At 44.1% G+C, this 15,250-nt stretch overlaps 1 protein-coding gene across 1 annotated transcript in view; it reads left to right on the top strand.

The window, feature by feature from the left end:
• Positions 1-288: 288 nt before the first annotated feature.
• Positions 289-15,250, top strand: part of NID2 (nidogen 2) — a 73,580-nt gene continuing 58,618 nt past the window's right edge. Inside the window, exons 1-3 of the mRNA XM_056133609.1 lie at positions 289-554; positions 1,158-1,466; positions 12,499-12,728. Of these exons, the coding sequence (XP_055989584.1) occupies positions 324-554; positions 1,158-1,466; positions 12,499-12,728 (770 nt within the window). The 5' untranslated portion in view covers positions 289-323. The remainder of the gene's footprint in view (positions 555-1,157; positions 1,467-12,498; positions 12,729-15,250) is intronic.

Raw genomic sequence — 15,250 nt, forward strand, 5'->3', positions numbered from 1 at the left:
CAGCTCCCAGACTCAGGAGCACGGGAGAAGGAGAAGCTACAGCCGCGGGCTTTTACCTCCCCAGCCCCGTCACTCCCGGGACTGCAGCCCCAAAGACCTTTAACAAGAACCAGATGCGGCCGCCGAGGTCTAACTTTCTCAGAGCCGCCGATTGGTCCCCGGCAGAGAGCGGCAGCCAATCAGAGCTCTCGGGGAACCGGGAATCCCGCCCCTGCCTGGCGCCCGCGGGGATCCAGGTTGCGGGCTGGCTGAGCGCTCAGAGCTGGCCGGCGGGCCGGGCGGGGACGCGCGCTGCTGTCTGGCAGTCCACGAGCCGAGCGAGCATGCGGGGGTACCGGGCGGCCAGGCTCCCGGCTGTGCGGTGGCTGCTGCGGGCGCTGCCGCTGCTGCTGCTGCGGCTGTCGTCCAAAGCGGCAGCGGTGCCCATAGTGGAGCTTTTCCCCCATGGGGAATCGCTGGGGGACCAGCTACTGCCGGAAGGCGACGACGAAAGCGCAGGGGTGACTTTGACGCATCCTCTGCACTTCTATGAAGCCCAGTTTAGTAAACTCTACGTAAGTTCGTCCCCCTCCTGGTGTGGGACTCTGCAGACTTTTCTCCACTTCTGTAGAGGTCAGCGTGGAGTGGATCACACCGAACGGCTCTGCCTATGGAGGGGGAGGAAATGGGCTGCTGACTCCGCGGTCCCCGAGCGCCCCTGGGCGTGGGACCCGGCTTTGCAGCAAAGCTGCTTTTCCTTTACTTCCAAGGAGGAAGAGCAAGAGTTGTTCGTCCTAAGCAGGAAAGAAAGCGGGAAAGTTGAGGAGAGAGAAGGCGGTGCGCGCCTGCAAAGCTAGGGGTTCCTTCCTTGAACCTGGTTTATTTTTGTCCAGCCTTGTGCTACAAGTGAGGTGTGAGTTTTAGGCTCCTGAAGCGATTGCCCACCGGCGTGCGCGAGGGGTGGCGGGTGGAACACTGGAGAAATTGCTCCGGTAGTCCTGAGCGAGGCTAGGGAACGCCTAGTCAAATGGACCGAGCGCTTCTTGACCTGGGCAGTTGGTATCTTTTCTTTTCCAACACGTCAGGGTGGGAAGAACGTCTGGGAGGAACAGTTTTGAGTTTTTTAGCAGCTTTTGCGACGGTCTTTTTCCCTCCCTTTGCTCCCTTTCCTCCCCTAGGTGGGCACCAATGGCATCATCTCTACCCAAGATTTCCCCAGGGAGACCCAGTATGTGGACGATTCTTTCCCCACCGACTTCCCTGCCATAGCCCCATTCCTGGCCGATCTGGACACCAGCGGGGGACGGGGGAAGATTCTGTACCGCGAGGACATGTCCCCAGCTATCCTGGACCTGGCCGCCAAGTTCGTACACTCCAGTTTCCCTCACAACGCCATGCAGTTCACTCCCATCCACACTTTCCTGGTCACCTGGAAGCAAGTGGGCGCCTACCAGGAAGTCAAGCCCGGGATGACCAAGTCGACAGCTGTGAGTGAATCTCCGATGCTTGCTAAACTAATGGCAGGTTGGGCTGGGCTTAGGGCTGGAACCCAGACACTGGCTTAGAACTCCTTCTGATGTCTTCTTTGGTGGCGCTAAGGCTAAAGTGGTGCCCAGTGCTGCTTTTTGAAGTGAAGAGGGCTGTTGACTCCAGGCTTTCTGAGTGGGTGGTTATTAGTCTAGCAAGGAGAACTATTTTGGGGATTTGAGCCCCTGCCGCAGCCCAACCCTGGTACAGAGGCAAGAAGCGCTTAGAACACAAGGCCATTTACCGTTTGGAGGTTTGTTTTTAGAATCACCCCTTATGCAAGAATTATTTCTAATGATATGTCCATTGAAGGAAAAACATCAGAAAATATAGGCAATTTGACAGAGAGTAACCGCTTATTTTCCTGCCATGCAGAGGTAACTACTCTTAAACAGTTTCATGTGTCTCCTTCAGTTTTGCTCCGTATCTATAGTTGTCACTGATGGTTAGAGTGAATTCGTTCTGCACATACTGCTTTGTAACCTCCTCCCCTGTCCTCACTAAGTCCCACTAAATAGTATATTGGAATGTTTCATTGTCATTGAATATATTTCTGTGACATCATTTATAATGTCTGTATACTATTCCATCCAATGGGTTTACTGTTGTTCCTCGTGATCATTAAGATTTTTTCAGTTTTCAGCACTATAAATAATTTTGTGAATCACATTTTTAAAGTGAAATCTTCGCACATTTTTTAAACTGACAATCCAGAAAGTGGACTTGGTATACCAAAGAGAATGCCTTTTTTATAAGGCTCTTGCTAGATCTTGTAGAATTATTCTCTAAGTACCAGGTTCTTCTGTCTCTCTCTGTGTCCTAGTCTTCTCCTGTCTCTTTCTGTCTTTCTGAGGTTACGTGGCCCACCCACCACAGTATTCTGGGCTTACTTCTGGCTCTGTGCCCAGAGATCCTGTATAGTGCTGCGAATTGAACTGGCATTGATCACAGGCAAAGTAGTACCTTAACCCCTGTGTTGTCTCTCTGGCCCCAGGTATCAAGTATTTTTTTTGCAGGGGAGGCCTGAGGGAGCTCCTGGACAGTGCTCAGGCCAATCCTGGGTATACTTTACCAATATCTAACAATTGAGCTATCTCCACAGCCTGTGCTCAAGGTGCTACATGTGGTGCCAGAATTGAGCCTAGTTTGGCCGTAAGCATGGCAAGCACCTTATTTGCTGGAGTAGTTCTCTGGTTTTGAATAATTTTTTTTTGCGATTTTTATACATTTTATTTTCATAAAGTAGTTCACAATAGTTCATTACAGATAATATTCAAACACCCACCCCACCAGCGAGCATCTTCCCACCACAATAAGAGGGAAGTGTGTGAAGGCTGTTGTATTTCATTATGGAGGCCATTAAGTCTGTACATAAGAGAATACAAGCAAGTATGTTAAAAACTAAATAAGATAGCACAGCGGGTAGGGCGTTCGCCTTACACGCGGCCAACATGGCCGACCCGAGTTCGATTCCTCCGCCCCTCTCAGAGAGCCCGGCAAGCTACCGAGAGTATTCGATATGCCAGACACAGTAACAACAAAGTCTCCAATGGAGACGTTACTGGGCCCGCTCGAGCAAATCGACGATCAACGGGAGGGCCTTTACCTAAATGTGTTCTACTTTAGGAGCATCAGTGGGCTAGAGTATGAGAGGTCTTGCGGCTGCAAATGCGGTCGCATACTACAGGAAATACTGCACCATTCTGTTCCGGGAGCTTTATTTTATAGTCTTTGGATCTTGGCCGTTGATGAGATTACATGGCACCAGGGGCAGTTTGTGGGTGAGACTGCCACGCTACTGGAAAACTGGGGAGCTGGTGGAGGAGGCCCAGTCCTGGCTCTGAATGTTTTTTTTTCCTTTTTTGGGTCACACCCAGCAATGCTCAGGGGTTATTCCTGGCTCTGCACTCAGGAATTTCTCCTGGCAGTGCTCAGGGGGACCGTATGGGATGCTGGGAATCAAACCTGGGTTGGCCATGTGCAAGGCAAATGCTCTACCTGCTGTGCTATCACTCCAGTCCCTATGAATAATTTTTTAATGCATGGGTTTGACATTTCAGATATTCAATTCAGCAACATAATTTAATGCAAGTAGTATATTATCTTCTTTATAAATGTAGAGGGTTGGGAAAAGATATTCAAGGTCCATTATATTGTATTCATTCATGTATAAGTTAAAAATGTATTTAAAATTAAACATCATACCTATATTATATCAATGATACATGTGGCATCTAAATACTTAGAAAACATAGAAAATTAGAAAAGAAACATTATTTTGAGTTCCACTAGTCAGTCATGGAAATCTCAACTGCTATTTTCTTTTTCCCCCCTAAATATATTCCTTACATGTTGTATGTTTAGTGCACCTATAAACATAATTGGATTTTATCCCCTTTTTTTGTGAACTATATGTTAGGATTAGCAGAGGTACCATGGAATAACCAAATTTTCTCCCCAGGATCTTTTAGTTGTAGGGACATTAGTTATTATAAGTATGATAAGTGTAGTAGCTTCTTGGCTTAAGAAAACTGACTCTCCCTTTTTCAGGGCTTGGTCTGAGGAGGTTTTGGTAAGGAAGCTTTTTGGTAAGGAGGCTTTTGGTAAGGAATAGCCCCCGTGTGCTATAGGGTGTTTTGTTGGGGGCATTGTGTGTAGGTACATGAATTTAGAAAGGTCATGTAGGTGCAGATGGGATTACTGGAATTCAGACTTGAGTCTTTGGCAGGGGGTGGCCCAAAGGATTTCTAAGCAGGAGATTGATTTTTGCTATTGTTTAGAGAGTGCTTTTTGACTATATTGAGAAGGTTAAAGCTTAAGAAAAATTTGACCACCTAGCTATTATGTGTTTTTACTCAAGTCTCTTGTTTATATTTATCATAGGGTAATATAACAGTTATAATTTAACAGGATTCCACAATTATCAGTATTTTTCATTACTTGTAATGAAAAATAGAAATTAGATGGAATACAGTTCTGTTCAGTGAGACAAAGGCAGGTTTAGAATACAAATTATTTTTTAAAAATATCTTAGCAGTTCTTGTTGTTACCTAGAGTTTCACAAAGGACTCATTTCCTTGGCACAAGTGATTTAGGTCGGTACAACAATTGCATCTTTTGTTTTTGCTTTTTGGCTCACACCTGATGATGCTCAGGGGTTACTCCTGTCTCTGTACTCAGGAATTATTCCTGGACCATATGGGATGCTGGGAATTGAACCCAGGTTGGCCATATGCAAGGCAAATGCCCTATCCACTGTGTTATTGCTCCAGCCCCAACAATTGCATCCTTTACACAGATTTTTAGTAACTACAGGATTAGAGGTTTTGGTTTGTTATGTTGTTGTCTTTTGACTCTGTGTGATCTTTGTATCCGAAAAGTCCTTGAAATCACATTTAATGGAATTATGGACTTGGTATGGAATCTGCTGCCAACGACACCGTTAATGTCTTATTATTGCCAGATTAAATATTCCAATACTCATAAGAGAAGTCAGCCACTCTTACTTTTCAACACAGAAATGAGACAACAGTAGGTTAAGTAAGATGAATGAGTGATGAACAATTGAAGAGAAATTCTTGGGTGATGAAATCATATAGGAGCTTTAAGATTCTGTATCTATCAAGGACATTTGAAACCCAAAATAATAATATAGGACTTTGTTGTTTTTCTCAGTTTCATCTACAGCATGGAAATAATGCTGCTCTTTCTCAACTTCCAAATTAGTTGGAAAGACTTTGATAGGAGAGCAATATTTTGAAAGATGTGACTTTGGCAATAATGGCCCTGCCACAGTCCAAATTTCCTCATCTATAAAATGAGGTAGCAGTGACCCAGGGCCCTCTGCCAACAGGTTTTCTCAGGGACCCATGAGGTGTTGGGGACTGAATTAGGGTTGGTCACATGTAAAGCAGTACTTAATCCTGTACTATCTCTACTGCTCTAAAGTGACATTTTTAAGCATGCAGTATACTCTCTTAGACCAGGGTTTCTTAAGCTATTTTCATTCATGACCCCTTTCCACAGGAAAAATTTTTAGTGCTCCTCTTTTATGTAGAAAAGAGGTATACATATCAACCATTTACTGATAATAAATTAAAAAATTGCCATAATTTTTATACATCCCACATTCAGTTGCATGATCCCCATATCTGGTTCTTCTCTCTCTCTGTCTCTGTCTCTGTCTCTGTCTCTCTCTCTCTCTCTCTGAGATGGGGAGTGAGGGACATACCTGGCAAGGCTCAGGACCACTCCTCGTGCCTGAGGGACCACCTGTAATATCATGAATTGATCCTGTGTCTGCTTCATGTGAGATAAGCACCTTAACCTGCTGTATCATGTCTCCTGCCTGCTTGTTTCATTTCTTTACATTATAAGGTCCCCAACCCAAGGGACCCAGTCCCGGCAGCTGACCTCCACTGCCCAACCACCGCCACACTCCAGGCTGCTTTCCGGACACATTATAAGACATCTCATACCTATTTATGCTTCTCAGAGAACTCGACAAGCTACCAAGAGCATCCCACCTACATGGGCAGAGCCTGGCAAGCTACCCGTGGCATACTTGATATGCCAAATACAGTAACAACAATAGATCTCATTCCCTTGACCCTGAAAGAGCCTCCAGTCATTGGGAAAAGATGAGTAAGAAGAGGCTGATAAAATCTCAGGGCTGGGAGGAATAGAGATGTTACTGGCGCCTGCTCGAATAAATTGAAGATCATTCGGATAACAGTGATACAGTGATACAGTGATGTTATAAGGTGAGGGGAGGAGGTAGGTTCCTGGCACAGACCCTTTAAATACAAGGGTCACTGAATTGTGATTTTTATCTGAGATTTTTATTGTTGAAAGAAGTGTGGGAAGATTTGTAGATTTTTCTCTTTTACTTTACTAATCAGAATCATTCTTCAGACATTGACATATGTTGAGTTGACTTCAGAATATGTGTAAAGTAGAAATAAGATGTGGATTCTGTTTAGAAATAGGATGTTCTTCTAATTACCCACATTGACGTTTCTTCTGAATATTTTGAAAGGGACCTATGATTTGAGTTCTTGTTTTAATAATTCTCTAGAGAAAGATTTTGGCAAACAGAAATCTGCTTTGCTTGAAAGACAGCATGAATTCAGCATGGCTTTCTCAAGGCTTGGCATTACTAAACTTATGTTGCAAAGTTACTGGAAACTCAAAGATATCAGAGGAATGGCATCTTACCATTTAAAGCAGTCTAACTTGTCTTTTCTCTTTGTGGATATTCTTTTTTAGTGTGACTAGATGGTGCACATGATATTGCAAGGTGCATGTTCATCTAAAAACATCTGAACAAATTGTGTTTATTCAGTCAATCAGTTTTATACTCCTTGAAATGTAATTTCACAGAGCAAAGAAGTCATAGCATTAACCTTTGAGGCCAGAGAGATAATATGACAGGTAGGGTGCTTGCTTGGCATGTAACCAACCTGGTTTGATCCCCAGAACTCTACAGGGTCCCCCAATCCCCACCAGGAGTGATCCCTGAGCACAAAGCTAGGAGTAAGCCCTGATTGCCTTCAGGTGTGGCCTGAAAACCATACTAATATTAATACTAATAATAATAGTAATATAAAAAATAGCCTTCAAAAACCTTACTGACAGGATTCCCTCCCCAGCATCCCATATTGTCACCAAGAGTGATTCCAGGAGTAAACACTGAGTACACCTGGGTGTGGCCCCCAGATCAACTATCCATTGAACCAACCAAGAAACAAACAAACCAAAACCAAAACAATCTGTACAGACAGGAGATATAAAAAGGACTAGTGATTATTTAAGTTGGGGGGCTGGGGTGGTGGTAGAGAAATTTTATTTTGTTTTTGCTTAGTTGAGGAGTTGGGCATAGAGACAAGTGAACTTCACAGACATGCATGATTTCGGGCATGTTTTATTCACTGGAATTCAAGTTGAACTGAAAAAAACAGACTTTAGGAATGAGGCAACAGGAGAAATTGTTCTGAATGAGGGTGTGTCCTGAGCTCAAGAAATGGATAAAGGGAGTGAGAGGAGTGGAAGGCCCATGACAGGCCTCAGTGTGGGGACAGAAGCTTCTGATTTGTTTCAAAGGTATGTGTCACTGGTGGAGGGGGTTGAATTCACAAAGAATAGGAATGGCCAAACAAGACACTGGTATGACCTTTTGTCATTGAGAGCTAAGGTTCAGAAAAGGAGAAGTCTTTGGTCTGTGTGAAGAATTTATTTTGGTGTTTTGTTTTGTTTTGCTTAGTTTTTTGCCACACTCAGCAGTGCTCAGGGCTTCCTACTTCTGGCTCTGTGATGAGGGATTACTTCTGGATGGGTTCAGGGGATCCTCTGGGGAACTAGGGATCCAAACTTGGGTCAGATGCATGCTTACCTGGTGTACTGTCTCTTCAGCTCATCTAAAAGAATGTGACCCCAATCTGAGATGTAACAATGAAGACAGAATAGAGACATATATGGAATTAGTGAAAGAAATGCTGATGTTTTGCTAATAACTTTCAAAAAGGATATAATATTAGGGATGCAATAGCATTGAGCTATTATATCTTTTGTTTGGATTTAGGGCAGAAAAATGAAGTCAAGGAAAATCAGGGCTGTGACAATGTTTATGGGAAATGGAGATTAAAAAAATTTTATTGCAGTACTGTGATTTATAATATTCATAATGATGGTTTGTGCATATATCAATCCAACATCACTTGTACCACCGGAATGTGGGAAATGGAGATTTTCCCAAAGACTAGGGTTTGTGCTCATTCCAAACACTGGAGCCTGCAGTCTATCACACTGTAGCTGTCGAGAATTCGCGTCCCTGAGGGAAACAGAGGAACCCTTTGTGCCCTTCTGGGAGTTTCTCTACCTTTTAGTCTTTTATTGTGATTTGTGTGGGAAAACTCCTTTGGAATAGAAATCATATAGCTATATTTGGTTTGATTTGGTTTGGGGGGCCATACCTAGAAGGTCTCAGGAGTTATTCCTGACACTGTGCTCAGGAGTGATCCCGATGGCAAGCAGGGAACTACATGTAGTACTGAGAATTTGAAGGAATGTCATCCATTGACCACGCGTAAGGCAAGAGTCTTAACCCCTGTACTCTCTCCCATCCACAGTTCTCATTTTTGTTGTTTTGTTACTTGCCAGATGGCTGATACTGATTTTAAGAAGGGGGCCATGTTTTGTACCCATGAGCCTGACTCAGTGGGTGCCCTGATTGATGACATGCTGGAAAGGGATGCCAGAATCCTGCTGTGTCTCTGCTGAGGGCTCTGGCTTTTCTCTTTCTGATAAGAGGTTAGCAGAGGCGTCAGCTCCATGCCCCTGGCCCTGATGCTCTCTGTGCTGGCTCTCTTCCTGCAGAGGCCCCTCTTTTCTGGGATCCTGGGGGCTGGAGGTTTGAGCTGTGGCCCTTTTATAGGGTTCGGCATTTCCTCTCAGGGTTTCCCTCCAGACAGCTGGCGGGGGTGGGGGGCGGGTGGGGAGAGGGATGGGCCATTTTTGCAAAGGCTGTCTTGAAGACTGCAAATTCCTTTCTGGCCTGGAAGACAGTCAGAATGTACTTTGCCAGGAGGAGCCCTCCAGTGCTCTTTGGCGATTCAATGTAGAATTTTGTAGAACCAAGAAAGAATTTTTAAGTGATGATTTGGTATGTGGACTGTTTTGGAATACCCAAACTTTCTTGGCTGGTACTTTGGAATCATAAAATCTATTTTAAAACTATTGTGGGCCAGAGAGATAGTACAGGGTGTTTCCCTTGCATGCAACTTACTTGCACTTCCATCCCTAGCTCTGCCTGGTGCCCTGAGCTCCTCTAGGAGTACCTCAGGTACAGAGCTAAGAGAGCCCTTGAGCACCACTGGGTATAACCCCCAAGTTCCAAATATAATTATTCTAGATAGCTGGGAGGATGTCTCAATGGTTGCTAAAAGTGCCTGCCTTGCAAGTTGTATGGTCATGAGTTGGGTCTCTGCTGCCACCCCCATGTGCTGAGCTTGATCCTGGTGATTCTGCTGTCTGGGTCTCCACATATGTGCACCACAGTCATCTATGGGCAACCTTAGTCGTCACATAAGATTAACATAGAAGGGCACCTGGCTTGCATGCATCTGACTTGGGTTTGATTCCATGCACCTGTCAGGAGGGACTGAGCAGAGCCAGGAGTCAGCTCTGAAGCACCACCAGGTATGATCCCCAAACAAAGCAAAACAAAACAAAAAAGATTACCAAAGAGAAAGAAAGAGGGAAAATGATTCTTCCCTTCCGCTTGCCTATTGCAGTGGAGCCGAGTTGACGAAATGATAGCCACTTGATTGTGACAAGTGCTTTCCTCAAGGATGGTATATAAGAGGTATTGAGTGCATTTTGAAATGAATCTGTAGCTACAGAGAGAGTACAGCGGCTAGGGCACCTTTCCTTGCACACAGCTAACCCTAGTTCCACACCAGTATGAATATCCTGCACCACATATGGTCCCCTGACCACGTCCAGGAGTAATGCCAGAGCACAGAGCCAGAAGTAAGCCCTGAACACAACCAGGTGTGCCACATCAAACAAGAAAAATAAAGAATTTGTAGACTGGGTTGAGATGATGAATGAAGTAAAGTGCTAAATACCCATCCTCCTGGTAAATGGCCGCTTACCCTCACAACTCTATTTGCTTCCTCCCTCACTTCCTGACAATTCCTTCATAGTCTATAGGCCTCCTTATCTTATAGATTTTCCTTTAATTTATAGTTTGGATTTTCTCCTATCTTACCTTTACTGTGGGCCTTAGGTGCCAGCTTTGAAAGCTCTGCTTGTAAGAACAGGTTCTTTCTCCCTCAGTAACTGTTCTTTCACTGATTCAGTGGTCCACATTGTGACAGAAGTAAAACTCCAAGACTGTTAAGTCAACATGAATGGCTAACGTAGTCTCTGTTACCCAGAGACACGAGGCAGAACAGCCTTTGTTTACATTTGGCAAAAGTGATGGCTCCCTGGTTTTGAGACATTCTAGAAAACATTCCTGACTTTTGTATCTGGGAAAGTTCAGCTTTGTGGGTGAAACACTCAACAACTCCAACACTGACAGATATCTGAGGCCCTTTCCTGTGTGTGTGTGTGTGTGCATGTGTGTTTGTGTGTGTGTTTGTAAAGAAAATAAGCAAAGGAGAGAGAATTTATATATTAGAAAACTAAAAGAAGAGCGTAGAGTATTTTGGATGCTTTCCCTGAAAAATATTTGAACACCTGAATTCTTTGTCTTGTAAGCAAGAGCCCAAAAGTATGCTTTGGAATTAAATAGTGAAAGGATGATTTCACACTAGAAGGGATTTGAACTGTCCTAGGAAAGATCTTGGACAAAATTCAATGCAGGGCACAATCCTCTTGCTTGCTATTTTATTTTGTGAAATGCAGTGCTCTTTTCTGGGCTTATTTTGTCTGGCAACATGAAGAAATCATGCAACCTATTGGCAAATAAAGTTTCTAAGAGTCATGTTATTTAGGAAGTGCTAGAATGTCTCAAATACCACCCAAGTTACCCACTCAATTAGTCAAGGAGGGGGATTTGGAGAGGGGTGAGTGGGATTTAGTGAGAGAGGGGTTCTTAGAGTCCTAAATATTTACAACATCTTTTCAAGATAATTGAACACTGTTAATAGATCATGGAAGGGGGGCTACAAATAGCTGGATGAAGGGCAAGACAAATTAATAGTGTCTTGATGGTAAGATGTGTGTAAATTGAACTTGAAGGAATGGATTCTGGGAGGCCTTGGGTGTGGAGGCTGTCGTGTCTCTCTGGTCTGCTCTGGCTCCTGTTGTGTTTATTCACATTCACAGGCTTCCTCTGCAGAGCCTCCCCAGTCCAGCCCTGAGGTCTCACACACACATCCTTCTTTGTGGCCTCTGTCCCGTGCTAAATTCTCACTCACCATCCCATATGTGGCCACTCCCCTGTCCTCAGTCCCGAGGCTTTCCAGGCAAAGTCTCCTGTTCTTGGTCTCTTGGTTTCATCAGCACTGAGCATTGTTATCTAGAGCCTCCATGACACTTGGTTGTTTGAATTTAGGTACAAAGGCAATGACAAACCCCGGTGTTTGTACACACTGAAACCAGGCAAAATGAGGAGCATGCAAATGAGAAATACCCACACAGGCATTGTGGAGGGTCAGAAGCAGAAACAAATCTGCATGGAATCAGAAGACACCCACAGCCAATCACAGGCCTTGGCACAGTGACAGGTTTTCTAGGAGGATTGCAGGAAACAGAGGAGCTGGCAGTGACATCCAAGCTCTAGCACCATGGGGAATGTGAAAGCATCTAAGGATGGTGCCAGGGACTTGTACTCCAGAGGAGGGTTGGGAGCAGCTTGAATGGCATGCTAAGGGTAGGATGGCCTAGGGGTGCTGGATAGGGACCCTGGAGCTGCCTGGCTGGACACCAGCCACCAACCGTTGGCAGAGCTGTTACTCCTGCATGTGTATTCCCTCTCTTGGGAGATGAAGGCAGGGCATTGGTTGGTGCTGGTGCCAGAGTGTGGCTGTCCTCACCTCCAGAAGGGGACTTCTGATGAAACTCTGTCTCACATCATACCTGCCGCAATGCTGAATGAATTAGTGACTGACCCAGATGAGTGCCAGGGCAGGAATCTCAGGCCAAGACTGTGAAGACACAACTTAGCTTTGCTACTTACACTCACCCCCCACAGAGAGATCTGAAAAAGTGAAGTCTGAATCCTTACCAATGTAATTTGTCATGTTTTTTTCACCTGTGTTGCTTAAGCTGTGGTCATTTATTACACTGATAAGAGATGATCGTCCTAAGATAGCGTATGGAATAAAAATTTGAAAGAGACATGTGAAAGAGTATTGTGTATAAAAAATTTGGAAAAATCCGAAGAGAGGGAAAATCCTCCCTCCCTTTTTTAAACAGTGCCGAGTTTGCATTTTTTTTCTCTTTTGTTTTCACTAAGCCTGTCTCCTCTTTCTCTTTTTACAGCTGAATACTTTCCAGGCAGTCTTGGTGTCTAATGAAACCGATTCCTACGCCTTCTTTCTTTATCCTATCAATGGCGTTCAGTTCTTTGGAACACACTCCAAGGAAGCTTACGGTGCCCAGCTCATGCTTACTGCTCGGGTGGGCTTCTGCCGAGGGGAGCTTGACGAGAAGACCGATGGACCCTACCTCAGCTTGACTAGCACAAAACAGACTCTGCAAATTCTCTCCCAGTAAGTATATACAAGTCTTAGCCCTTTGCTGTTTGAACATAAGCACACTGAGGTGTTCCCCAAACTTGAGAGGCTTACAAGGTCATTGAGTGATAACTCAGTGGCTTTCAAGGGGGGCATCAGGTCAAAACTAGAGGCTAAGGGTGGGAGAAACTGATGGAAAGGCCCTGGCCTTGCATGCAGCAGACCTGGGTTTAAATTCTAATACTAAATACTAATTCTAAATACTATCTAAGGTGCCACGAGCACCATCAGGGGTCATTCCTGAGCACAGAGCCAGGAAAAGCCCCACTGCACTGCTGGGTGTGCCCCCAGAGCTCCCTAATCAAACAAAATCCAGGGTTAGATTTGACTCTGGGAGGAGAAAATTTCCCAAACTTCATAAGGTATTTAATCTTCTGCCCTGGTGGGCAGACATAAACAGGACTGTATGTGTACACACACTTAACTACTGAGACTTGCTATGGAAAACTTTGCTCTTGAAGCCACATAAAAATATCCAGTAATAGAACGTCCCAGAGGGAAGTTTTTCCAGGTTAATCATTTCACAGAAGGAGACATTGTTTTTTATAGATAGGTGTTGAAAGTTAAAACAGATCAGTAGTTATTTATTTTCTGATGTATCATGGTTTACAATAGTAGCACAGTAGCACTGTCCTCCCATTGTTCATCGATTTGCTTGACTGGGCACCAGTAACGTCTCCACTGTGAGACTTGTTGTTACTCTTTTTGGCATATTGAATATGTCATGGGTAGCTTACCAGGCTTTGCCGTGTGGGCGAAATACTCTCAGTAGCTTGCCGGGCTCTCCAAGAGGAGTGTAGGAATCGAACCCGGGTCGGCCACGTGCAAGGCAAATGCCCTATCTGCTATGCTATCGTTCCGGCCCATTTACAGTAGTGTTAATATTAAGTTTTTTAGGCTTACCAGGCTACTGCACTCCACCAGATTTTAGATTTTCAGATGGCTCAGGATTTTTCTATGCCTTCATCATCTGAAATCCTGATGATTGGTTTTGCAAAGAAGCTGGAACTGAGCACCACCCTTAGTCCTAGTGTCAGTAATAAGCCTTTTAGCACTTTGTCTAATGAAGTAGTATGGATTAATTTCAGGGATTTTAGAAAGTATCTTTGCATTTATTTTTTTGTGAATAAGGCTTGAGAGTCCACACAGAGCACTTTGGTTGCTTAGTCTCCCTTACCTACTTCTAGGTGTCATTGCATTATTTCTGAGGAGAGAGCATTTATTTGCTTGCCAAAATACCAACGTTAGTTTTTATGAAGTACACATAGCTTACTATTGACTAAACTAAAAAGGATTATAGTTTAACTTTTTTTGCCCATTTCCTAGATTAATCTGATAGCAGCAATAGCAATAACAATAACCGACAATAACACACAAGTGACGGGGAGAAGAAATGAAGTGAAAGGGGAGAGGGTGGAGAAAGAAGAGTAGGAGATACATATTCTTATAATTTTAGTGGAAAATGTCCTTGCCATTGAAATGAATGTGATAAGGGCCTATACAACTGACTGAAGACGTCCTATTTTTTTTTTTTTGCTTTCTGGGTCATACCCGGTGATACACAGGGGCTACTCCTGGCTCTGAGCTCAGGAATTACCCATGGCAGTGCTCAGGGGACCATATGGGATGCTGGGAATCAAGCCTGGGTCGGTCGCATGCAAGGCAGATTCCCTACCCACTGTGCTATTGCTCCAGCCTCGACATCCTATTCTTATAATTCAATAATAAGTATAAATTACTAATATGTTTGATAAATTTATTAATATCTTACAGTTATTAACTCAGATATCTCAGTTAATATTTGAAATTAAAATATTTTCAACTAAAATTGAAAAATAGAAAAAAATTGGAGTGATAATACAGTGGGTAGGGTGCTTGCCTTGCACAGCTGACCCACCTTTGATTCCTGGCACTACATTTGGCCCCCTGAGCCTGCCAGGAGTGATCCCGGAGCACAGAGCCAGGAGTATGCCCTGAGCAGCACCGTTATGGCCCCCAAACAAAAAGTATATATTGAAATATAAATAGCATATTTGTTTTGGGTGTACACAGATTTGGGGCTGGAGCAATAGCACAGCGGGTAGGGTATTTGCCTTGCACATGGCCAACCTAGGTTCGATTCCTCCATCCCTCTTGGAGAGCCTGACAAGCTACCAAGAGTATCCCGCCCACATGGCAGAGCCTGGCAAGCTTCCTGTGGCATATTCGATATGCCATAAACAGTAACAACAAGTCTCACAATGGAGACGTTACTGGTGCCCACTCAAGCAAATCGATGAACAATGGGATGACAGTGCTACAGTAAACAGACTGATTCAACATTTATATGTGTTGTGAAATGATCATCACTACTCCTGACAACATGTGTTGTTATATTGTAGTCCATTGCATAACTGGCAACATTTGATGCCAAAATTTTATTTCACAAAATAGTGGGGTGTGACTATTATATGAAGCTTTTTATGAAGCCAATTTTTGGGGGGGTAGGAAGCATATAG

This window comes from Sorex fumeus, unplaced genomic scaffold (assembly GCF_029834395.1).
Source record: "Sorex fumeus unplaced genomic scaffold, SorFum_2.1 ptg000098l, whole genome shotgun sequence".
NCBI classification, from domain to species: Eukaryota; Metazoa; Chordata; class Mammalia; order Eulipotyphla; family Soricidae; genus Sorex; species Sorex fumeus.